Consider the following 27,262-nt stretch of genomic DNA (forward strand, 5'->3'; position numbering starts at 1 on the left):
GGTCTCTCCCCTCCCCCGCACCCTCGGAGCCCTTCTGCGCCTAACGAACTTGCTTGTGGTCGAGACGTGGCTCCGTACGCTCGCCCAACAAGACAAGATCAAGCCGGACCGCGGCGCAGCAGCTTTTCCGCCTCCTCTCTTCCCACCTGGGACCTTGGCCGAGCCGCCGTTTGTTGTTGCAGGACAGAGAGCCCCGACGCCAGCCTTGTGAGGTGACTGGCCCTCTCCGGAGGGCCTTGTCATGGCCTCCCCAAGTCTTGGGAATTCCGCCTCTCCAGGTCATCAACCCTCATTCCCTTCCTATCCTAGTGTCATAGGGTTTAGAGTTGGAAGGAACCCTGTAGAGATCGTCTAGCCCAATCCCTCCTCATTTTACAAATTAGTAAACTGAGGCTTAAAGAAGGGAAGGGACTTGCCTGAGGCTATACCAGTAGTAGGGGGCAGAGCTGGGATTCGAACCCAGGCCTTGCTTGTCTTTGTAGTTGCTTGCAATCGGATGTTTGCCTCATTTTACCCAACTCTCAAACCAAACCTGTTTCTTTAAATTAATTTCAAAGCCACTATTACGTCTCCCTCAAATTATCTTGGGGCACTGACGAATTAAAGTACATTACAGAAGGAGACATACCAGGATTTATCTTTTTAAAAGAAAAAAAAAATCCACTCAGGTAAGCCTTAGATGAGGGTTATGTAGCAGTTGACTCCTGACCTGCAAATATCTAACTTTGAAGAGGGGACAGTGTAACAAACAAAATGACTGTACAACATCACTCAGCCCAAAGGAAGAATATGAACCAAGGAGGTGGTAAGATACCTGGATAAAACTATGATTTTCTGTATATATGTTTTGTGTTTTTTGCTAAACGTGTAAAGGATGTGACCATTAAGAATGCACTTCTGTCATATGTCCAATTGAGGCTTTGAGGAGAAAAGGGGGAATCCTGATATGGGTGGAAGACCAGAAGACTGATACAGCAGTTCTGACCAGGTCTCAGAAATATGCCATTATACTTAGCTAAATGTACTTCAGTGAATCTGAGATTTCAGCAGTAGGTATTCCCTCCAGCAGTGCAAAGCAAAGTTCAAGCTTTTTCATCCTAGTTAAATTTTGTCTGTGTCCTCCAATAAATTCTCCATAGAGTATCTTTTTTCTAGGCCTTTTAAGATTCATTGGATACCCATGTGTCACTCAGGCTGCTCATCTGTTTTCCCTTCTTACAGCATAACTGGCCTACCTCATTATCTGGTTATACCTTTCTAGGTATGCCTTTTATGTTAGTTCTTGTATGTTAGTCACCATTAGTAATATACTATAGCCTATTTACTCCTACCATGCATCTCCACTGCTGTTTGAATCACATGCAATTATGGTTTTTCAGAAAGTGTGGTATTCATGACTTGCAACTATATATGTGATATAACTCATATGGATCTGTAACTTCATAGATTTAGATGTTCTTCCAACAATGTAAATTACAATCTATCCATGCCTGCCTTTCCTGTGCTACTTTTGTCCATGTTGCCCATAACCACCATAGAGGCATTTCACACCATGGTGGGAGCTTTCCTCATTTTTCCTTGATGGACAGGATTACAGTGGAGCACTGGGACTCTCTAGCTGTGTTCCTTCACACATAGAAGTCAGTCTTTTTTTCTCACACATTTACCTGATAACATCCTTTACTCCATCTCTACAAAGTACCTCATTTGTTACAAATTCGCATCACCTCTGCACCTCTTCCTTACCTTCAGTGCAATGCTCATTTTGAATTCTTTGCAAACTACAATGCTCCATGACTTGTATCTATGCAACAGCATGAGCAGAATATTGATATTTTTTAAAAGGCAGGGGGTTGCTTCAATTTCTTTGAAAGCAGTCCAGCCCTCTTTTTGCTCTGTAGTTCTCAGCCCAGCTAGGCCCAGCCTAACACTTTGTTGCAGGAGAGCCTTTAAGGCTACACTTTATTCTAAGTCCTTCATAATCAACAAACAGCAGGGTCTTGTTTTCTGTATCACCTTTTAATCAACTGTATAACTGAGGATGTAGTTTGCTGTAGAAAATAACTTCATTTGTTCATTTGTCAGCTCTAGACATATAAACTGATGGACAAGTGCTGTAAATTGAAGATAGTATGGATAGTTAATTACTGTATCCATACTCATCCACTTAGTTTTTCCTGTGTGGATTACTAGCCTAAATTCTTTTAAGTGGTTACAGATCTATTTGTGTTGAAGATAAATTTCTATGTGAGGTGATGGATTGAAATCCAGATCATGAAAAGCACTGGACAATTTCCCAAATGCTGTCCAACTGGTTTTTTCCCTCCTATTCAGTTCTGGACCAGCTCACCATCAATCTTCATACCTATTCAAGATATATTTACTCTTGATCTAACTGAATGGACTACCTATCCACTTGTATATCATAGTTTGAGCAATAGGTATGCTTTATCATTTTTTTCCTGAATACATTGTTGAACTGATCTCTTTTGAATTTCATTTGAGTGGAGAGGTCATAAAGTATTCTGGGCTGTAATATGATATTCAGATGAGAGCATCAATACCTCTTCGATTTAGGTTTTGTCCATATCAGAGACAAAACAGCTTTGATTAGCGTATGTCTCCTATTTTATACCTCAATAAATATTGATAGAGGATCACTGAAAAACAATTACCTCTGTGGTTACTCTACTTAGATATCTTGGCAGATATTATTGTATGCATGTGACACTTTGTTGCATGAGAGCCTTTAAGGTTACATTTTATTCTAAGTCTTTCATAATCAACAAAGCAGGATCTTGTGTTCTTTTATCAACTTTCAATCAGTTGTATAACTGACGATGCAGCCTTCTGTAGAAGATCATTTGTGGAAGACTGGCTATTCCCTTCTCATATTTTCTACAATAGTACCCTCTATATGTATGAAGAGTGTTCTCATAAAGACTTTATGGAGCTAAGAAAGTAGCAGAGTGGGTTGGTAATAACTATTACAGCTGATAGTTATGTAACACTTAAAGGTTTGCAAAGCCCTTTATGTACCTGCTCTCATTAGAGCCTCAAAACCCCTCACAGTAGGTACTTAGAGGTATTATTATCACCCCTTCTTTACAAATGAAGAAACAAGCTCATGGGCCTTAAGTTAGTTACCCCTGTTCATACAATATGCATGTGAGGTGAGACTGAAACATCTCTTCAAGCTCCGTGATATTTCAGGGCAGCTAGGTGGCACAGTGGATAGAGCTCTGGCCTTGGAATTAGGAGGACCTGAGTTCAAATACGGCCTGAGACACTTGACACTTACTAGCTGTGTGACCCTGGGCAAGTCACATAACCCTGACTGCCTCACCAAAACGTAAAAACAAAAACAGATCAGTGATATTTCTACCACACCATACTACTTATACTCCGGTGCTCAACATAGTCTGTGCCTGGCAATAGCAGGCTCTTAATAAAAGCTAGGTGACTGACTTTTAGTTACATATTTTTGTTGATTTGGTCTAGCTTAATTATTCTTCTTGACTTCATTTTCTTAAGTGCTATGTTATGAGTTTAAATGCGGTTACACTCTCAGAAGATAAAAATGGAATGATGCAGAAATACTACCAGTTTTTTTTTTTGTTTCTATTATTCTTGCAGTTTCATTTATAAATTTTCATGCAACAATCTGGCTTATTTCCATGCATAATCTCTTAACAAGCTTTCCAAAGACTCATTTTTCCTACTACTAGTCCCCACTTTCTGAGGCAATACAATTTTTAATCTTCCACTGTTCTCATGGACTTATATAGTAGATTAGTGTTGCTTTTTGCTACTGTGATCTCCTTGTCTAGGAAACTGTTTACTGGAATAGGCAGTTTCTGGGTTCTTTTGAACTATTCTTTATAGTGATTGCTTTTTTGCAGTTAAACTTGAGTTGGAAATAAAAATAAACAGCAACAATGTTTTCTTCTTTTTTTTTTACTATTTTACAAGGTAGTTCATATCATAGAATAGTTGTAATTGTCCTAAGTGTGGTCTTCTCATCTCTATTCTAGTTATATATTGATTTAACTAGTTGATGGGGGCAGCTAGATGGTGAATAGAGCTCCAGCCGTGAAGTCAGGAGGACCTGAGTTCAAATTCGGCCTCAGACACTTTACACTAGCTGTGTGACCTCGGGCAAGTCACTTAGCCCTGACTGCCTTAACCAAAAAGCCAAAAAAAAAAAAAAAACTAATTGATGATCTGATTGACACAGATAAGAATAATTCCCAATCAGTTATGTCCTATTTCTTAAATAGTAAATCTCAGTTTTTATGACGTTGTACAATACTTTCCATGTCCATCTCCAAGAATCAGTGTATAAAATGACTTGGTTGGGAAGATGTTGCAGAGTTCTTTGTAAAATTTCTCTCTCTGGGGCAGGTAGGTGGTGCAGTGGATAGAGCTCCAGCTTTGGAGTCGGGAGGACATGAGTTCAAATCTGACCTCAGACCCTTGACACTTACTAGCTGTGTGACCTTGGGCAAGTCACTTATCCCCGATTGCCTCACCAAAAATAAAGCAAAAAAAAAAAGAATTTCTCTCTCTTTGTCTTCTGCAGCAGATGATAATTTATAACCTGCAGTTATTTCCATAGTGGTCTTTTTGTTTATGTTCAGTAGGCAAGATATAGAAGTGTTCCATGAAATGATGTTTCTTTTTTCATGTGATGAAAGCAACTTCACCAATTCCTCTCTTCTCTAAGCAAAATGTAGAATATTTTTACATCTTCTAGTTTCATTCATTCATATATAATGTCAATACTGATAGTTCAGTTCTTCCACTAATAGATTGACTTGTTAAGCACTGGATAATGAGCCTATATTTAAAGCATCAACAATTAAGTTCATCTTTTTTTTTTTTTGATCTAAAAAACTGCAATTCTTAGCCACTAGTCACTGAGAAATAAAAAGGACTTCAGAAAGCTGAGTATAATTTTGTATTTTTCTTTGTTTCATTGGTTGCTGTGGACAAAGAATTCATCATCTGGCATCCATCCTTTTGGTAATGAGCCACACCATTAACTAGTCTATCACTGAGACCATAGTAATCCTTTCTAGGTTGGTTGAATCTACCACAACGTACACTTTTCGGTGGCATCGTCTTCAAAAACCTGGGATCACATCCATTCCACTGTGAAGCATCAGAAAAAAATTTTTGTGGAGGATCTGAGTATGCCAGAGTTGATTAAGAAGTTTTAACTCAGGAAACCATTTCTGTGTTAGTAAGTGAATATATCTAACACTGAGGGGAAGATAGGTTGACTATAGTTTCTGAAAACAGTATGAAATGAAACAAGGAAAACTAAGAACAACTCTAAGCTGATACTTAAAATGAAAAAAAAATCAGAATATTAGGGATAGTGCTAACTCTGAAAGGTTTTACTAACTTGTCAGGTCATGTAGAGTTCTTAATAGTTGACAGACATTTCTGATTAACAAGGCTGTTAACTATAAAAGATTGTAAAGATATGTAAGTGAGATTCATGTTACTCTGTAATACTTTTCATATACTTTATATAATATAGTCTGAGTATTTTTAAATTTCATTTACTAATTAATTTGGCCTACTACTAAGATTTAAATATAGCTCAAAGAAATTACAGGGAAGCAAATTTTGACTCAGTATAAAGAAGAGTATTCTAACAATTAAAGGTGTTCAACAGTGTGGTGGTGCTCCTATGTGAAGTGGTTAGCTTACCACCATTGGCATTATTCAGTCAGAGATTAGATTACTATCTGCTATGGTTGTGGTAAAAAGGATTCTCTAAAACTCTGGGAAAGAGTTTAGCTTTTGTTTGCATATGGATTATATTTTCTCTTTGTCTAATTTACACAAATACCCAGTTGCCACATTGTTCAGGCACAGCTACCAACCACCTGATATATTTTCATGAGTGAGATAGTGAAACCAAAGGAGACATAGAGTGACATGTAACACAAGATGCACAGATTAAGAGACATCTCCACTACAAATGTTCATGTGAACTACTTGTGCCTGACCTGTGGTAGAGCCTTCTGAGTTTGTATTAGTCTGATCAGCCACAATTGGATACACTGTACCTGTACCTTGACCCCAACACAATGATGTCATTTTGGTCCTCTTCAAGAAGGAAGGACAACAGCTAACTTAGATTTATAAAACCTTAGATAAAAGTAACAGCTATGATCAAAATGATGGTGATTGCCACTTGTGGTAGCCACAAGACACAGCATAGTATTGTGGAAATAATCTTGGAGTAAGAAAACTTTAGCTCAAACCTCAACTCCAGTATTATCTATGTGGCCATGGACTAGTCACTTAACCTCTCTGAGCTTCAGTTTCCTCATCTATAAAATGGGAATAATAATATGTATACTATCTACATTATATAGTTATTGTAGGAAAAGTGCTTATAAACCTTGAATCACCTTATAAATGTGAGCTGCTGTTATTAAGGACAGGTAGTATAGTGGTACAGTGGTGTTTACATTACCTTAGTTCTTTTAAAATTTCACTATCCAAAGTACTTAGTACCTTGGTACAAGGTACTTTTTTGGGGGCGGGGGTATATTTGGTACTTGGCATATCACTTTTACAACAGTCACAATTTCTAATTCTTAGCATATATCAAAACTTATCATAATAGCTTTAAAATACTATGTAGATATTGACTATGTGTTAGAAAAATTCTACCACACTAGAATTCATACTAGTAATCATCATATGTAAGGGTAATTGAAATGTTAGTGTCTAATTATGGAAAGAATGGCTGTCAAGGGATTTTTATCCAGTACTCTGCTAATGTTGTTCATACTTGTGTGACACTGTTGTGTTCAAAAGTGATTCCATTATCATTTACTAATAATTTTTGCACCTATGTTGTCAGGTTCTAATGATGAGTAAAATAGAGAAGCCACAGTTCATCACAGAAAGAAAGAAATAGGCCCAAGCACTGGATATTCAAAGACACTGACAATAAAAATGGAAAACATTGAGAATGAAAAAGAAAAATCAGATGATGATGGAAAATCTGACCCAGAGAAGACACTAGACTTTTCTGAATACTTTAACCAACTGGAATTGTTGGAAACTCATAGACACCTAATTCCCCTTGGAACTCAGAGCCTCTGGGTTGATGATACTGATGAAGAAGAAGAGCAGGATGAAGAAACCGAGGAGTGGTATCAAATGCAAGAACAAAAACTGGAAAAGGAGCCAAACAAATTGCTTCTTTGGGCTGCTGAAAAAAATCGGGTAAGAAGAAAATTTCTATTTTTTATTAATTTCAAATTTCTATCTATAAAGGATATTAGAAACCATCTACATTTTTCTGTCAAGACTATAATTCAAGACATTAATAGCATCCTGAAAACACTATCAAATAGTGTTTACTAACTATATACACAACCAAAGTATTATTCTCTGTGTAGGCATCCAATAGTATAATAAATTGACTAGAATATGTATATTGTAGATAAATTAATCTCTTCTACCTCTACTAGTATCCTATCCTACTCTTTCATCACATGAAGCTCTGGAAAATAGGGTCCTAAAGCTAAAAAGTCTTCAATTAAACCTAGCAATATACCCCCACCCAAGGCCCAACATAGATGGAGAAACTTGTCACTAGTAAATTAGCTAATATGTAATGAATTTTTTTGGCAGCTGAAACTCATGAAACCATCTCTTATGAGGCTTTCCAGCTGTGGCATTGACAGTTTCATCCACACCAGTAAAATTATAGATTTTAAAGTATTGAAATAAGGTAGCTGAATGGTCCATCTTAAAGAAATCTAGGCTATTAGTCTGCCAAAGCTTCTTATCATTCTATTAAAGTAAAAGTTTCCAGAAACCAGGATCTATGTCGTTATATGTACAGCACATAGAACAAATCAAATCTCCACTTAGTTGCCTGACTGAAATGATACTAAGTTTGTTTGGCTACATTTGTTCTATGATTTCCCACCCTGCAACAATTTAACATGATTAGTGAAATATTTTTGCACACTACTTAGTGTAATTTTATTAAGGCCTCATTCTCTTGTCAGGATTTGTATACTTCCAAAATAATATTATCCTGTGTGTACAGTGGCCCTGAAGAATATGTTGTCCATTTAATCCATTAATTACCAGAATATAACCTCCTTGAGAGCGTGGACTTTTTTACCTTTTAGCACAGTACCTGGTACATGTAAGCACTTAATAAATGCTGGTTGATTGATACTTACAGGATCTTAGGAAAAGACCTCAGAGGTCATCTAGGATCACTTGAACAATGGATGAGGAGAATCAATCCCAAACAGATAGAGTAACTTGTCCAAGGTCTCACAACTGATAAGTGAAGCAAGAATCCCTAAGCATAAAATCCTACAAAGTCATCTCTAAGAGGTTGAATGCTCTTAAGAATAATATTCTGAATATTAATACACTAACAAACATGAGAATTGAGGTTCCCCATTCAATTGATGTCACTCTGAACACACACTTTTAACACATTCACTGCAGCAAGTAACTTCTGTGATGCTGCACCCCAGGCACCTAAGCCAGCTATCATCCCTCAAAATTACATACAAAGCCACATACAGCAGCCCTTTACAGACTTCTGGATGGTCGTAAACATCCCTCATGGAATGACAGCTATATACTTCTGAGGCTACACATGCTGTCACAGAAATTGAGAAAAAAAATCTTCCTGTAAAAGAGGCAATTTCTGTATTTCACTTTTTTCAATTGCATAGTGTCTCAAGCTACTAATTTGCAATTCTGTACAACTAGATATAATCATCCAGTGTTTTGTGCAAACATAAATATTCTAGAGAATCATTTATAGGGAATTCCTCTTCCTTTTGGATTTTGCTCAGAATATCCACCATGACCCTGGTATACATTTTTTATGTCTTGTTTTATTCCTCATATGACATAATCAGAATATTGTTAAAATTATTTATGTGGCTGCATACATCTATCGCAGAATTTTGTATGATTCAATATTTGCATGCTTTTTTTCGAAGACACTCTTTGAGGTTGTGTTTTGCTCTACCAAGTCAGATGCCTTTGAAAAAAAAGCCAGCAAAGAGGCAAGAGACAATATGGTATGATAAGAGGGGTTTTGGTGGGGAAAAAAAAGAAGGGTATTAGGCATAAAGTCAGGAGAGAATGATTCAAATCTCATCTCTGACACTACCTTCATGAGTATGGATGACACATTTTACCTCTCTGAGATCCAGGTTCCTCATCTGTATTACCCACCTTTTTAATACCTCCCCCCCATAAAATAATCCAAAATGCTGAATTTATTTTGAATTAGTAAGCATTTTGCTTTTTAACAGAGAACAAACCTTACCCATCTATCACAAAATAAGACTGGGTAATTCTTCAAAAAATCTGATTTTATGAGTAGCTGCTTCCTCCTTTCTGCAACTATAGTATTCCATCACTCATAAATCACTCACAAACAAAATCATCAGAAGAATGTGGACCTTTATTTCAAGGAGAAGTTTGGGGTCATTAAAAGACTTGTGTAATTCCCTGAAGCCATTCCAGCCTGATGACCTCTTCCTGTTTGATTCTGGGACAAATTCATTATTTGTTTGCAAAGTATGTCCAACACCTATATGACAGATGAGCTCAATGAATTGTCCATCGTATGTGTGGTGAACATGGAAGGATGTAATACATTACATCATATGGAAGATGTGGTATAAAGGATGTCATCAAAAAACTGAATGACCAGAAAAAAGATAGACTGTTCATATAGAAAACACAAGGAATAACCAATGGATAGCATACTTGCTCCACTGGTTTCCATACGATGTCAAGAGAATGCAGTGAACACCCACTCTGGGGCCATATGTAGATTTACAGGTCAGTATAAAAAAAATTCTCCAATACAAGTGGTCATGGATGGATTGCAGTCTCCATTTTTTGAGGGAGTTACTCACATTGATGAGATCACAGAACCACTGTAAAAATGCATCATTTCCTCAACTAAACTAAATCATAGCCCGTCTACAGCTTAATAGATTATCTTCATGAACTACTTTGACCAAAAAAAATTCTTGTTTTGGTCAACCTTCTGCTGAGATTTTCATCTGGGTAGGATCTGCCAAAGATAATGTTCTGCTGTAACACTATGAAAGAACCTAGAGTCACTTCTATGCAAGGTCAGATATTAAACTTGGGACTTGAGTGAAGGAAGACTGAATACATTATTTTTAAATTTTAGTAGTATAATATAATATTCTTAAATAAAATTTTTTCTACTTCTCTACCTTTTCAATTGTTTTTCTTCTGTTCAGTAGGAATTTAACCTGTCCTATTTCAGTAAATTCCAGATGTACATATTTCACCTTTATTTGCCTCTTGCCCTTATCTATCTTTAGCTCACTGTTATTTTAAAACAAAATATAGCAAAGACAAAACTGTTATTTCTTGTCTCTATTTCCCTTTCTCAACAACATAAAACTGAGTTTTGTTTTATCTTTTTTTATTCTCTGTTCCATCACATTTCAAAAGTTCTTCCTTATTTTTTAATTCCTAATACAAGCCTACTTCAATACAAATCAAAAGGTTGGTCTCAGATTGGGGGTAGGGGTGAGATTGAAACTTGTAAATTAATAAAATCTTCAACCCTTTCATTATTTCTGTTGCTTTTCTGATAATTCATTCTAATTTGACCTTTGGGGTATGATGGTCATCTACACTGAATTTAGCATTCAGTTATGTATTGAGCAAGATGTCTTAGTCAATATTTACAAAAAGGAAAATAGCCTTCCATTTAGTGTAGTTTTATCCTACATTAGGAGTAGATTGAATTGCTATAAAGAAACATTTTTACCATTCTTCTACTGCTTCACAAGTGTTAGAGAAATTTTTCCACTTCCTGTATATATACAGAACTGTTAGACTTCATGGCGCTTTTCTGCTCTCTACATATTTTGAAAGGCAAGGGAATGGCAACTGCTTTTAACTAGATACTTCTTTGCCAAACCTCCTTTGGATACCTTTTCATAGGATCACAGCAGTTAAGTAGTTTAGCTGTACCTGAACAAGGACTCCTGCATAGCATCCCTTACAAGTAGGATATTGGAGAACGTATTACTTAAAGGATGGTTTTTGAGCATTTAGAAAGAGAATTGATATTTATCTTGTATCATACCTATTTATATGCTGTCATATTCCCTTAAGATAGATTGTAAGCTACTTGAGGACAAGAACTGAGGGGTTTTTTCAAGTTTCCTTGGGAGCCTAGCACATAGTTGTAGATGCTTAATACATGCTTTTTGAAATGAAAAAGAAAGAGAAAGAAAAATGATGATGACTAAAAGTCAGCATAGCTTTATCAAGAATAGTTCATGCCACACTGACTAATTTTCTTTTCTGACAATTATTAGATTGATAAATCAAGGGAATTGTGTAAACATAATTACGAGACTCAAGCAAGATATTTCTTCTTATTTTAAAACTATGGAATAGATGAAAGTTTGGTTAGATGAATTCAAAACTGGCTGAACATCCAGACCCCAGGGACTTAGTCATTGATGGATTCTTGCCAACTTAAAAGAGGTCACTAAGAGAGTATACTAGGAATTGGGTATTGGCCTATACTATTCCCCATTTTTATTGCTGATTTGATTGAAGGTATAGATAGCATAACTTTCTCATTTTCATTTAATAGAAGAGAATAATGGGTAGATGGCAAAGTAAGAGCATTCCTGGAGGCAGGTCCTCCACCCCCACATTAAAAACACAATGGAGGGGCATCTAGGTGGTGCAGTGGATCAGCCTTGGAGTCAGGAGGACTTGAGTTCAAATATGACCTCAGGCACTTGAGACTTACTAGCTGTGTGACCCTGGGCAAGTCACTTAACCCTGATTGCCTCACCCCAAAAAAAAAAACACAATGGAAAAGCTCAAAAATTCAGAAAACCTTCCAATGACAAGAAGATAAGAAAACGTACCCAACAAAAGTTAATTCTTATAGGAAAAAAAACCCCTGAAATTACCAGCTCTCCACCATATCCCTTCAAGTACTTTCTCCCCTACTCTAACCAGCAGGAATAGAATAGCCCTATAAACCATGTGGCTGTTAGAATTTTAAGCACCTGACTTTTGGAGTAAATCGTCTCAGTGTCAGAATAGGAACTCTATGACTAGGAGTTTAGGCCTGTGAAACAGACCAGCCCTAGGGCCAAGAAGAAGGAAAGGAGATGACTATGAAGCAGTAAGGAGCCTATGGGCCAAGAAAATGGTGGAAGAAGCAAACAAGGAACATCCCTCTAATTAAAAGGAAGTAATTTAGCCCAAGAGCAAACAGACAGAAGGAGCAGAAGAAGGATTAAGGGGCAGCTAGATGGTGCAGTGGATAGACTGGCCTTGGAATCAGGAAGACCTGAGTTCAGTTCTGGCCTTAGACCCTTATTAGCTGTGTAACCCTAGGAAAATCACTTAACCCCAGTTGCCTTTCAAAAAAACAAAAAACAAAAGAGAAACATAAAAAGGTAAAAATGAAAAGAGAAATTTTAAGGGACTCAAGAAAGTTAAACTGTTGGGGCAGCTAGGTGGTGCAGTGGTTAGAGTTCCGGCCTTGAAGTCAGGAGGACCTGAGTTCAAATCTGGCCTCAGACACTTGACACTAGCTGTGTGACTCTGGGCATTTCACTTAACCCCGACTGCCTCACCAAAAAGCAAAAAAAAAAAAAAGGATTATGAAACCCAATTGCAAGGCTTCTCAAAGCATCCCTCACAGGACTGTCTTGGGGGACCCTACCCCAAACCCTTCACAAGCCCAACAAAGGCATATCTGGGGACTGAAAAAAGCCAACTGCAGAAAGAACAGAGGAACTCAGATCAGATTAGAGATTGTTGTAAACTTGGAGAATAGACCACACTATTCTCCAAGTACTACTCTCTACTATAGACTAGAGTCTCTCAGCATCAGGGTTTGAATTGCCAATCTCACCCTTTGCAGGAAATACACCATATTCAACTCTGAAAATCTAAGAGAAGAGGGAATAGATAGTAAGGAGGAGATGAGAGGAGGCATAACAGTACCAGACCATGTAAAGGAAAAATGTTGACAAAAAGGATATTTTTAACAAGGACACCACAGAAAAATCAGCAGAATGATTAAGACAGACAAAAACTGACTAAGGCGTAGAAATGGATTCAAAGAAAAGTTGAATTCAGTGAAAATTAAGATAACATTAACGCAACTAACTCCAGGAACCTCCAGAATGGTTTAAAAGAACAATTAAAGAATTAAACCAAAACAGATTTAAGGACAGAAATTAGAGATCTTAAGGAACAAAACAGCAAATTTAAATAAACAGTTTCCACTTCTGTGTTCAGGAACTCCGAAATTCCTTTAATCATAATCTGTTGTTATTCTGCCAATTCCTCTATCTTGAAATCTTTTGTGACCTCCAATCCCTCTAACCCTCAGTTTACTAGCCCATAACCCTTATATTGGCTATACTGTCTTACCTTCTACATCTTGACCCCTTGGTGAACCAGTCAGTCATTTATTAGCCCCTACATTTAGCATTATTAAGTACTGCATTTATTCAGCATCTTCCTAGGTACTAGGCACTGGGCTAAGCAGTAGGGATCCAAAGGAAGGCAAAAACCAGTCCTTGCTCCCAACAAGTTCATAGTCCAGCAGCAGAGACACTAGGCTAACAACTATGTACAAACAAGATATTTACAAAATAAATTGGGATTAATCTTAGAGGGAAGGCACTAAGATAAGAAGGACTGACAAATGCTTCTTGAAGAAAGCATGACTTTAGTTATCTAGATATTTGAAAGAAGCCACATAGGACAGGAATCAGAGATGAGGAGAGAGTGCTGCTGAACAAAGCTATAGAAAATCACAAAACCTTGCTGACTAGGTCCAGTACATATTTATGTTATATAATCTCAACTGGGGCCTCAATATACCTCCTTAATCTATAGCTCTCTAATTTATTCACTATCCCATTCACCATGCCAGCTATTCCAAACCTTTTTACTCTTTTTACTGTTCCTCAAGTCTCCTATGGCACTCCCTTTCTCAATCCAAGCTTAGAACCTTGCCTCATAGTTCCCTGTCTTCCCCCATACTCAGAAAATGTTTGCTTGATCCATTTATTCCCCCTCGCTATTATTCATATATCTCTTCCTTTTATGGTTAAACTCCTTGAGAAGGCAACCTGCAGTTGGTGTTTTCAGTGCCTTTCCTCTCACTGTTCTTAACTCTCCACAGTCTGGCATCCACTCCAGAGTTATCAATGATTTCTTAGCTGACAAACTTAATAACCTTTTCTCAATCTTCATAACTTCTTGACCTCTCTTTAGCCTTTGACTGTCAGTCAACCTGTTCTCAATATTCCCTTCTCTCTAGGTTTTCATGATACTTTATTCTTGTTCTTATCCTACCTCTCTGACTACTCTTCAGTCTTTTTGCTGGATCTTCAAGCTGAACTTACTAACTTTGGGCATTTTACAAGGCTCTGTCCTGGGCCCCTTCTTCCACTCTAATATTTCACTTAATGATCTCATCAACACTCATAGATTCAATGATCATTTCTATGCTGATGATTTGCAAATCTGTTTATCTAGCCTAACCTCTGCTGTCCTCCACTCTCACCTATTCACCTGCTTCTTAGATACCTCAAACTAAACATCCTATAAACATATTAAACCCAAAAGTCCAAAAGTGGATTCATTATTTTCCCCCCTCCCTGCAAAATAACTCCTCCCTTCCTAATTAACCTATTACTGTCAAAAGTATCACCATTTCTCCCAGTCACCTAAACTCTCAATCTAGATGCCATCTTCAACTCACTCTTCTCTTTCACTTCCCCATATCCAAGCTGATGTTCAATATTATTGATTCTATCTCAACATCTTTCATATCAGCCTCCTACTCTCCTCTGAAATTTCCACCACCCTCATGCAGATCCTCATCACCTCACACCTGAACTGTTGCAATAGCCTGCTGATTGGTCTCACTATTTCAAGTGTCTTCCCATTCTGATCCATCCTTAGATCAGCTGTTAAATTTATCTTCTAAAAGTGCAGGTCTGACCATGTCACTCTCTCAGTCCCCAATTCTCCCCTTTAATAAATTACATCTGGCATTTAAAAGCCCTTCAAAAGCAGACCTATTTCTACCTTTTTAATCAGTTCATTTTGCCACTCTGTAATCTAATGACACCGGCCTCCTTGCTATTCCTTATAACACTCTGTTTCCCTACTGAATGCATTTTAACTGATTATCTCTCACTGCTGGAATTCTCTTCCTTCTCATCTCTGTCTGCTGGCTTCCTTGACTTCCTATAGATACTTTGGCCTACTTAACTTCTTAGTGTTTCAGGCAACCCACTAAGAAGATAGTGAATATAGAAGGAAGCACAAACTTATTAACATCTGTAACCCTAAATGTGAATGAATTAAACTCTCCAATTTGAAGGGGGGAGGATAGAGTGGAGGGGAAAAAGTAAGAAAATAATATCCTGTAGTTTGTTGCACATAGGTACATACCTGGTGAAAATAAGGGGGTGGAACAAAATTTTTTATGCTTCAGGAAATTCAAAAAATGGGAGTTACAATAAAAATCACAAGTAAGACAACAATGAAAATTGATAAAGCCAAAGGGAACCACCTTATAACTTAAAGGTACCATAGTCAATCAAAAATAATAAAATTAAATGTGTATGTGCCAAATGGTATAGTAGCTAAGTTCTTAAAAGAAGATCCAGGCAAATTACAAGATGGCATTGATACTGAAATAATAGTAAAATTAGTACATCATGGTATATGATGCACTATGAGTCAGTCAGATGGACTTTCAAATGAATTCTATCAGTAATATAAAAAGCAGTTAATTCCATTATTACATAAACTTTCAAAAATATTAAATGAAGGGATCCTACCAAATTCCTTCTGTGATACAAATAAGTTTCATAAACTAAACCAGAAAAAGAAAACTAGACCTATCCTATCATAGTATATCAATACTAAAAATTTAATTAAAATGTGAGCAAAGAAAACCAGGTTGGACTCATACCAAGAATGCAGGATTGGTTCAATTATAATTAGGAAGATTATAAATATAATAAGTTGTGTTAATAACAAGAACAACAAAAGTGACTATCAGTAGAGATATAGGAAAAAACAATAGTCATTTGTGAAAAATAATGAAAATCACTGGAATAAATCAACCTTTAATATGGCAAATAGTATCTAAATACAATCAAGAGCTTAAATTACACATAAAAGAGATAAACTAGAGGTTTTTCCATTAAGTTCAAGGGTAGCTATAACAGACAGTAGAAACAAACTGAGGAAATATGCACAAACAAAAAAGAAAATATTCCTTTTCCAGATCATATCATGGCATGCTTAGAGAAACCTAGAGTCAACTAAAAATTAATTTAAGCCAAGAATAAATTCATCAAAGTAGTAAAATAGTAAAATGTAAAACAAGCCCATACAAATCATCAGCCTTTCTGTTTATTTCCAACAAAACCCAGGATAAACGGAGAGAAATCCATTCAAAATTATTACAGAAAGTATAGCTTCCTTGCCTTTGAAAAGAAGAATATAAGCCTAACCTACAGGATGGATTAGAGAAAATAGTAAACCTATCATATTGAGCTACTTCTCAGCAGATAAGTAATCAAAAGATATAAACAAATTATGAATCATCACATGAAAATGTTTTCCAAATCACTAAGAATATAAATTATAACAACCGTAAGGTTTCACCTCACACCTTACAATTAAATCATTCAACAGATATTAAGCACCTACTGTGTGCCAAGTACTCTGATAGGTACTGAGAATACAAAGACAAAAGTAAAACAGACCCTACCATCGAGAGACCTACAAAGTAAAATGAAGATTTTTGAACCTGTTTTCCTTGTTAGCCCAGTATATTTTCAGGAAAAGGAAATCTGCTTAAACTCAGTTCAAAATAAAGTACATGTTGACCCCAATACACTATAAGATATGTAAGTGCATTGGCATGAATGCTTCTGCCACCAGTACTAATCCAGATACCCTCGTCTCCCTACCCCTAATTGAATGTCTTATGAATAGAGAATTTCAGAGTTAGATGTGAACTAGGGGGCCATCTAATCCAATCCATACCTTAAAAAATCTTTTTTTTTAATAATTAATTTATTTTTAGTTTTCAACATTCACTTCCATAAGATTTTGAGTTTTAAATTTTCTCCCAAGACCCCATGTAATCTGATATAGGCTCTACTTATGTATTCATAGTAAGCATATTTTCCCATTAGTCATGATGTAAAGAGCAATTAGAACTAATGGGAGAAACCATGAGAATGAAGCAATAAAACAAAGGAAAAGGAGAGTAAACAGTATGCTTCCATCTGCATTCAGACTCCATAGTTCTTTCTCTAGATGTGGGTAGCATTTTCCATCATGAGTCTTTTGGAGTTGTCTTAGATCCTTGCATTGCTGAGGAGAGCCTGGTCTATCAAAGTCAGTCATCACACAACGTGGCTGTTACTGTGTACAATGTTCTCCTGGTTCTGCTCACTTAACTCAGCATCAATTCATATAAGTCTTCCCAGGTTTTTCTTAAGTCTGCCTGCTCATCATTTCTTATAGCACAGTAGTATTCCATTACATTCACATACCACAACTTGTTCAACCATTCTCCGATTGATAGGCATCCCCTCAATTTCCAATTCTTTGCCACCACAGAAAGAGCTGCTTTCAATATTTTTATACATGTGGGTCCTTTTCCCATTTTTATGGTCTCTTTGGGATACAGACCTAGAAGTGGTATTGCTGGGCCAAAGAGTATGCATAGTTTTATAGCCCTTTGGGCATAGTTCCAAATTGCTCTCTAAAATTGTTGGATCATTTCACAACTCCACCAACAATGCATTAGTGTTCTAATTTTCCCACATCTTCTCCAACATTTATCATTTTCCTGTTTTGTCATGTTAGCTAATCTGATAGGTGTGATGTGGTACCTCAGGGTCGTTTTGATTCTCATTTCTCTGATGAATAGTAATTTCGAACATTTTTTCATAGGACTTTAGATAGCTTTAATTTCATCCTATGAAAACTGCCTGTTCATATCCTTTGACCATTTATCAATTGGGGAATGATTTGTATTCTTATAAATTTGACTTACCTGAGAACTGCCTGTTCATATCCTTTGACCATTTATCAAATTGGGGAATGACTTGTATTCTTATGAATTTGATTTAATTCTCTATATATTTTAGAAATGGAGCCCTTATCAGAGACACTGGTTATAAAAATTCTTTCTCAATTTTCTACTTTCCTTCTAATCTTGGTTGCATTGGCTTTGTTTGTGCAAAAACTTTTCAATTTAATGTAATCAAAGTTATCCATTTTGTATTTCATAATGTTCTCTATCTCCTGTTTGGTCATAAATTCTTCCCTTCTCTATAGATCTGAAAGGTAAACTATTCCTTACTCTCCTAGTTTGCTTATAGTATCAGTCTTTATATCTAAATCCCATACCCATTTTGACTTTATCTTGGTATAGGGTGTAACATGTTGGTCTATGCCCAGTTTCTGCCATACTATTTTCCAGTTTTCCCAGCAGTTTTTGTTAAATAGTGATTTCCCATCCCAGAATCTGAGGTCTTTGGGTTTATCAAATAGTAGATTACTATAGTAATCTGTAAGTAATCTAGTAAAACTGTTGTGTCTTGCATACCTAACCTATTCCACTGATCCACCACTCTATTTCTCAGCCAGTACCAAGTGGTTTTGATGATTGCTGCTTTATAATACAATTTAAGATCTGGAATGGCTAGGCCATCTTCCCTTGCATTTCTTTTCATTAGTTCCCTTGATATTCTGGACCTTTTGTTCTTCCAGATGAATTTTGTTATTGTTTTTTCTAGCTCTATAAAATAATTTTTGGTAGTCTGATTGGTATGGCACTGAATAAGTAAATTACTCTAGGTAGAATTAACATTTTGATTATATTAGCTCAGCCATGAGCAACTGATATTTTTCCAGTTATTTAGATCTGACTTTATTTATGTGAAAAGTGTTTTGTAATTATGTTCATATAGTTCCTGGTTTTGTTTTGGCAGGTAGTTTTCCAAATATTTTATAATGTCTACAGTAATTTTAAATGGAATTTCTCTTTCTATCTCTTGCTGTTGGACTTTGTTAGTAATATATAGTATATAGAAATGCTGATGATTTGTATGGGTTTATTTTATATCCTGCAACTTTGCTAAATTTGTTTATTATTTCAAGTAATTTTTTACTTGTTTCTCTAGGATTCTCTAAGTATACCATCATATCATCTGCAAAGAGCAATAGCTTTGTTTCTTCTTTGCCTATTCTAATTCCTTCAATATCTGTTTCTTCTCTTACTGCTAAAGCTAACATTTCTAGTACATTGAATAACAGTGGTGATAATGGACATCCTTGTTTCACTCCCAATATTATTGGAAATGCTTCTGTCTTATCCCCATTACATAAAATGCTTGCTAATGGTTTTTGATAGGTGCTATCTATCATTTTAAGGAAGACTCCATTTATTCCTATGCTCTCTAGTGTTTTTAATGGGAATGGGTGTTGTATTTTGTCAAATGCTTTTTCTGCATCTATTGAGATAATCATATGATTTCTGTTTGTTTGTTGTTGATATGGTCAATTATGCTGATAGTTTTCCTAATATTGAATCAGCCCTGCATTCCTCTTATAAATCCTGTGTATCATCCTCAAGATAAGTTGTTGTAATCTCTTTGCTAATATTTTATTTAAAATTTTTGCATTATATTCATTAGGGAGATTGGTCTATAATTTTCTTTCTCTGTTTTGGCTCTTCCTGGTTTAGGTATCAGCACTATATTTGTATCATAAAAAGAATTTGGTAAGACTCCTTTTTCACCTATTATCCCAGATAGTTTATATAATATTGGAATTAGTTGTTCTTTAAGTGTTTGATAGAATGCAAATCCATCTGGCCCTGGAGATTTTTTCTTAGGGAGTTCATTGATGGCTTGTTTATTTCTTTTTCTGAAATGAGGTTGTTTAAGTATTTTAATTCCTCTTCCATTAATCTGGGCAATTTATATTTTTGTAAATATTCATCCATTTCACTAAGATTGTCAAATTTATTGGCATACAGTTGGGCAAAATAGCTCCTAATTATTGTTTTGATTTCCTCTTCACTGGTGGTGAATTCACCCTTTTTATTTTTGATGCTGGTGATTTGGTTTTCTTCTTTTTAATCAAATTAACCAAAGGTTTATCTATTTCATTGTTTTGTTTTGTTTTCATAAAACCAGCTCTTGATTTTATTTATTAGTTTGATTAGATATAGAAAGCTTCCCCTAAGGACCGTTTTCACTGCATCCCATAAGTTTTGGTATGTTGTCTCATTACTGTCATTCTCTTGGATGAAGTTAGTGATTGTCTCCATGATTTGTTGTTTGACTCACTCATTCTTTAGGATTAGATTATTTACTTTTCAATTAGTTTTTAGTCTATCTTTCTATGACCTTTTATTACGTGTAATTTTTATTACATTATGATCTGAAAAGGATGCATTTAATATTTCTGCCTTTTTGCATTGGATTGTAAGGTTGTTGTGTGCTAGTATGTGGTCAATTTTTGTGTAGGTGCCATATACCACTAAGGAAAAGGTATATTCCTTTCTATCCCCATTCAGTTTTCTCCAGAGATCAACCATGTTTAACTTTTCTAAAATTCTATTTGTCTCCTTAATTTCTTTCTTGTTTATTTTGTGGTTAGATTTATCCAGTTCTAAGAAGGGGAGACTGAGGTCCCCCTCTAGTATAGTTTTGCTGTCTATTTCTTCCTGTAACTCCCTTAACTTCTCCTCCTCTAGGAATTTGGGTGCTATACCACTTGGTGCATATATGTTTAGTAATGATATTACTTCATTATCTATGGTACTGTTTACCAGGATGTAGTTTCCTTCCTTATCTCTTTTATTTAGATCTATTTTTGCTTTTGCTTTGACTGAGATCAGGATTGCTACCTCTGCTTTTTTTTACTTCAGTTGAAGCATAATATATTCTGAGGTTATAGAACCAGATGTGGGTAGCATTTTCCTTTTAGCCTTTTACCTTTATTCTGTGCATATCCCCCTGCTTCAAATGTATTTCTTATAAACAACATATTGTAGGATTATGGTTCTTAATCCACTCCTTTTCTTTTTCCTTTCCCCTCCTACTTCTTATAGGGTAAGTTAGATTTCTGTACCTAACTGATTGTTATTCCCTCTTTGAACCAAATCTGATGAGAGTAAGGTTCAAACAATGCTCATCTCTCTCCCTTCTTTCCCTCTGCTGTATTAGGTTTTTGTGCCTTTCCATGTGATATAATTTACCCTTGTCTGCCCCCTCCTTTCCTCTTTTCCCAAGTATAATTCCTTTTCACCACTTAGATTTTTTACCGTCACATGAGTCAACTTATACCCATGCCCTCTGTCTAAGTATACCGCTTTTAAATGTCATAATAACATTACAAGTGTCATCTTCCCTTGTAGGGATGTAAACAGTTTGCTCTTATTAATAACAGTTTTTTTTTCTTTCCTGTTTACCTTTTTATGCTTCTCTTGAGTCTTGTATTTGAAAGTCAAATTTTCTGTTGAGCTGTGGTCTTTTCACAGGAAGGTTTAGAAGTCCTCTATTTTGTTGAATGTCCATCTCCTCACCTGAAAGATTATGCTCAGTTTCACTGAATAGTTGATCCTTATTTGTAATCTAAGCTCCTTTGCCTTACAGAATATTGTTTTCCACATCCTCCAATCTTTTAATGAAGAAGCTGCAAGGTCCTGCATAATCCTGACTGCGGTTCCATGATATTTAAATTGTTTCTTTCTGGCTGCTTGCATTATTTTCTCTTTGATCTAGTAATTTTGGAATTTGGCTACAATATTCCTTGGCGTTTTCAATTCTAAATCTCTTTCAGGAGGTGATCAGTGGATTCTTTTGATGACTAATTTACCCTCTGGTTCTAAGACCTCAGGGCAGTTTTCTTTGACCTTGTCAAGGTTCTTTTTTTCATCATGGTTTTCAAGTGGACCAATAACTTTTAAATTGTCTCTCCTAGATCTGTTTTCCAGGTCGGTTGTTTAACCAATGAGGTATTTTACGTTTTCTTCTGTTTTTTCATTCTTTTATTTCTGTTTGACTGATTCTTGCTCTCTCATAGAGTCATTAGCTCCCACTTGCCCCATTCTAATTTTTAATGAATTGTTTTCTTCTACTAGATTTTGTACTTCCTTTTCCATTTAGCCCATTTTACTTTCTAAGGAGTTCTTCTCTTCAGGGAGTTTTTGTGCCTCCTTTTCCATTTGGCCAATTCTACTTTTTAAAGACTTGTTTTCTACAGTTAATTTTTGTCCTTCCTTTTCCAAGCTATTGACTCCTTCTTGCATACTTCTAATTTCTTTTCCCAGTTTTCCTTTTACCTCTTTTATTTCACTTTTTAAATCCTTCTTGAGCTCTTCCAAGAAGGCTTTTTGGGCTTGAGACCAGTTCATATTCCCCTTTGAGGTTTTGGATGTGGGTATATTGATAATGTTGTCCTCTTCTGAATTTGTGCCTTGATCTACCCTTTCCCCCTAATAAGAATCTATGGTCATTGTCCATTTCTGCTTTTATGTGTGGTGTTTACCTATTTCCTGACTTAAAAATAAAAAAGTTGAGCTCTCCTGCTGGAGTGAAGGGGACACTTACCCAAGCTTCTTTTCCTGCTCACCAAGGCCTTGTGCTTGAAGGTTTGGCTCCTGCTCACCTGGGCCTTGCACGGGGATGTTTTGCTACTGGTGGATGTCTGTCAGCCTTGAGTTTTGCCTCCTAAAGTTGTGCTTCCCAGAACTGTATTGAGGCACCAGGTGATTTGGCTGCTGGAGAACACCATCACCTGTGGTGGTTTTCTGAGCTGGTGTCTACTGGTTTCCCTGCCTGTATTGAGGCTCTTGTGGGGTCTTGGTGTTGGCACTTGCCTGCTCAACCAACCTAGGTCTCAGTATCTTTCCCTGGTATGCTTAGGTGGGGCTTGCTGGGACACCTCCCATCATGTATTGCTTCCCCCAGAGCTAGAGGGGCCTTTCCCATTAATCCTCCAAAGTTCCTGGGCTACAAGACTGCAGTGCCCTGTAGTTTTGCTGGCTCAGGATTTTTCCTGGGTCGATATTTTATGGACTTTCAAAGGTCAATAAGGGAGCAACTTACTCCACCATCTCCCTAAACCCAGAACCCTAAAAAATGTTCACTACAATATACCTGGTTAACTCATCCACCCTTTGCTTGAACATTTCTTTTGAAGGAGAACCCACTACCTCCCAAGACAGGCCATTCCAATTTTGGATAGCTCTCACTATAAAGAATTTTTTCCTTACAGAAAACCTAAATTTGCCTCTTTTATACTTCTACCCATTGAGCTTGGTTTTACCCTCTAGAACCAAATATAACAAGTACAATCCCTCTTCCAAATGACAACCTTTCAAGTACTTGAAGACAACTATCATGGATCCCCAAGTCTTCTCCAGGCTGAACATTCCCACTTCCTTCTACTGTTCTTCAGGGAGCATTACATCAAGGAGGTTCACTATCCTGATTACCCTACTCTGAATACTCTGCACCATCTTTCTTCTATTTTTTTATTTGTTTTGGAGGCAATTGGGATTAAGTGACTTGCCCAGGGTGACAAAGCTAATAAATATCTAAAGCCAGATTTGAACTTAGGTCTTCCTGAGTTCTATCCACTATCCACAGTTCAGGTATTCTATCCACTGCACCATCTAGGCGCCCCTCCAGCAGTGTCTTTCTTAAACTGTGGGGGCCACCTCCAGTCGTCCTGATCTATATCTTGCCACTAGACCCAAATGGCTCAGGAGGAGAAAGTGAGGCTGGTGACTTTGCACAGCCCTCCCTCACTCACTTAAATCCAATTCACTTGAAAGTCATGGCATCGCTTTCTTGATGTCATGGTCCTCTTCTAGAATGCAGGACAAACAACAACAACAACCTTAAACTGTTTTGCCCATAACTGAAGACGATACTCCAGGTGTAATCTGATACAAAGTATTACCTCTTTAATATGGGACACTGTACGTAACTTAATGCAGCCTAACATCATGTAGTTGTTTTTTCTTCACCATGCCATGATTTTGACTTAGATTGAGCTTATGGTCCACTAAACCCCTCCCCCAGACCATTTTCAGACAGACTGCTGTCTAACCACACCTTTCCTAATTTGTGCTTAAAGTTATTTTTTTTTAACCTTAGCTACAGACTTGAAATTTAATAAGGACAAGTACAATTTTATTACGTTCAGCCAAATGTTAAAATTATTAAGGATCCTGGATCTGTCATCTGGTGTGTTTGCTAGCTCTTCTAGTTTTATCAGTACAGATCTGAGATGAATACTATCAACTAGTTCATTGATTAAAAATATGAAACAGCATAAGACCAAGCACAGATCCCTAGGGCATTCCAATAGAGATCTCATTGCAAGTTAACATCAAACTAAGGCCTCAAAAAGTCTTTGAGTAACAATTCAACCACTTCCAAATCCATCTGATTGTTCCAGCATCTTGTTCATGTCTCTCCATCTATTCCACAAAAAGCACATGCTATGGACCTTATCAATTGCTTTGCTAAAATCTAGGGAAATTATATTCATACCATTTCTTGGGATCTACCCTTTTGCAGCTATCAAAAAGGGAGATAAAGTTAGTCTGGTATGACCTGTTTTTTGCTAAGGAGCTATTGGTTCCTTAGGATCACAGCTTTCTTTCCTAGATACTCGCTAATAATTTCTTTAATAATATGTTCTAGAATTTTGTTGTAGTAAACAGTTTCATGAGTTGCTGTGGCCAAAATTTCTATCCCCTAGTAGCCAATCTTCTGATAACAAGCATTTCTGAACTTAGGTAAGCTGATCCTGGGTGGCTAGATACACAGTCCATAGCTGAGTCTATACTGAAGGCCTTTACACCTCAGGAGGAAACTGAATGAGCTTCCATTCATTGCTGGCATATGTTTAAGAACCCAACATCACCTCTGGCATAATAAGAATCTGTAGAGAATGCTAAAATCAATTAAATTATGTATTGCTTCACAGATGTGAAGTCACAGCTTACAGGCCAGGAATGGTGCTTCTGTGTAATATATTTATGGAATAGAATTAAATGCACAGTTTATTATTTAGATACTCTCATAATTAGAAAAATCAAAATATGTTTTATGTTAATTCATTATTGTCATTGTCAGGAAAATATCTTAATTTGCATTTTGAAGAATGGTGTTTACAAGATCTTCCAGAGATCCTTTTTTTTCTTTAAAGCTCTGGGTTGAGGGGCAGTTGGGTGATGCAGTGGATACAGCACCAGTCCTGGAGTCAGGAGGACCTGAGTTCAAATCTGACCTCAGACACATAACATTTACTAGCTGTGTGACTAGCTGTGTGACCCTGGGCAAGTCACATAACCCTACTGCCTAGCAACAAACAAACAAACAAAAAAAACAGAGCTCTGGGTTGAATTTCAAACAGTGTCCAAAGTGTAGTAAAGACCCTTTAGTAAATTAGCAGTTGGTTATTTTCAAGCTTTCTTGTACTTCCTTCTAGCTTGCCACAGTACGAAGGCTGCTTTCTGAAAAGGCCACTCAAGTAAACACCAGAGATGAAGATGAATACACACCTCTCCATCGAGCTTCATATAGTGGGCACTTAGATATTGTCCGAGAGCTGATTGCCCAAGGGGCAGATGTTCATGCAGTGACAGTAGATGGCTGGACTCCCCTACATAGTGCCTGTAAATGGAACAATACCAAGGTGGCATCCTTCTTACTTCAACATGATGCAGATATCAATGCTCAAACAAATGGCCTGTTGACCCCCTTGCATCTTGCTGCAGGAAATAGAGATGGCAAAGACACCCTAGAACTCCTTCTGATGAATCGTTACATCAAACCAGGCCTAAAAAATAACTTGGAAGAAACAGCATTTGATATTGCCAGGAGGACCAGTATCTACCACTACCTCTTTGAAATTGTAGAAGGTTGCACAAATTCTAAACTGGAGTCTTAAACATTCTGATAACTTTAATCAGTTTCTGAGTAGCCACAACTCCTTTGGATGAAATACAAACACATTCCAGAATATGAAATTTAATTCAAAGAAGATATTTTGAAAACATTCAATAGTATTTATTCTGGGTGATGGACAAATTCACTGTCAAAGAGTATATGAAAGGGCTGAGGGGTTTTCTACTATTTATGTCTATGTGGTGATTTTGTGATATGGTCAAACATAACTAGCTTACCTGTATTTTCTGTACTTTAAGTGTCATATTAAAATGTGTCATTTTGGTTATTAAACCAAATAAAATACTTTTTAAAACATCCCATATCCTGGGTCTTTATTCACTATTTAGTATGTTGAGTTTTATATTTAAAGCCTGTTAGCATAATTCTATCCAGATAAAATTTGAAATACTCATCCCTTTGTGAGATCCTATGGTTGTTATAAAATCATTGCATTGTGGTATCATGGAAAGAGCATTAGACTTCAATTAAACAAATATTTATCAAGTACCTACCACTGTGTGAAGCACTGGAGATACAGAAGCAAAAATAACAGTCACTGACCTCAGTGAATTTAATCTACTGGGTATGTGCAATATATATACATGTATTTTAATATGAAATATTTCAGCAGGGGGAGAACACTGAGAATTGGGAAAAAGAAAAGGATTCCCAGAACAGAAAATCAAACTTGAGCTTTCCTGATCAAAAACCTTCAGGGGACCCCTGTTTCCTCAGGAATAAAATGTCTTCTTAGCCTGATATTTACATAATCTGGCTCCAACCCAGACTCACTTCATATTAGCCTACTCAATACAACTTGTTTTCCAGCCAAACTATTACTAACTGCTCCCCAAACCTAACATTGCCATCTGCTACCTTCTTTGCAAAAAAAAAAAAAAAAATCCATGTCCTCTTGATTACCTCTTCCGGATTGTTATCTTCTTTGAGCTCAACTCAGGTTCTAGTTCTTTGTAGTTTTCCCTTATCCCCAGTCCTTTAACTTATCACTCCCTACCATGTAGCACCCTTGTCTGTGTATATTATTTCTTCTGCTCCCCCATTAGAATGTTAATTCCTTGAGAACAGTGACTTTATCTTTTGTCTTTGTATCTTTAACATCTACCTAGTGCCTGTCCTATGGAAGGTACTTCGTAAATGTTTGTTAAATTGATTTA

General features: G+C 36.6%; 1 protein-coding gene across 3 annotated transcripts; it reads left to right on the forward strand.

The window, feature by feature from the left end:
* The first annotated feature begins 42 nt into the window (after nt 1–42).
* Nucleotides 43–26,402, forward strand: ANKRD49 (ankyrin repeat domain 49). Of its 3 annotated transcripts, XM_027849399.1 has the most exons (4): nt 193–278; nt 5,082–5,245; nt 6,890–7,257; nt 25,627–26,402. In XM_027849399.1, exons 3-4 carry the CDS (start codon nt 6,985–6,987, stop codon nt 26,086–26,088), a joined length of 735 nt encoding a protein of 244 aa, XP_027705200.1. In that variant the 5' UTR covers nt 193–278; nt 5,082–5,245; nt 6,890–6,984; the 3' UTR covers nt 26,089–26,402. The 3 variants fall into 3 exon arrangements, with proteins under 3 accessions (XP_027705198.1, XP_027705200.1, XP_027705199.1); XM_027849397.1 differs by lacking the exon at nt 5,082–5,245 and having other exon boundaries at nt 43–805; XM_027849398.1 differs by lacking the exon at nt 5,082–5,245 and having other exon boundaries at nt 194–278.
* The last annotated feature ends 860 nt before the right edge of the window (nt 26,403–27,262 follow it).

The sequence above is a fragment of the Vombatus ursinus genome, unplaced genomic scaffold (genome assembly GCF_900497805.2).
Source record: "Vombatus ursinus unplaced genomic scaffold, bare-nosed wombat genome assembly UNPS02007344.1, whole genome shotgun sequence".
Taxonomy (NCBI): Eukaryota; Metazoa; Chordata; class Mammalia; order Diprotodontia; family Vombatidae; genus Vombatus; species Vombatus ursinus.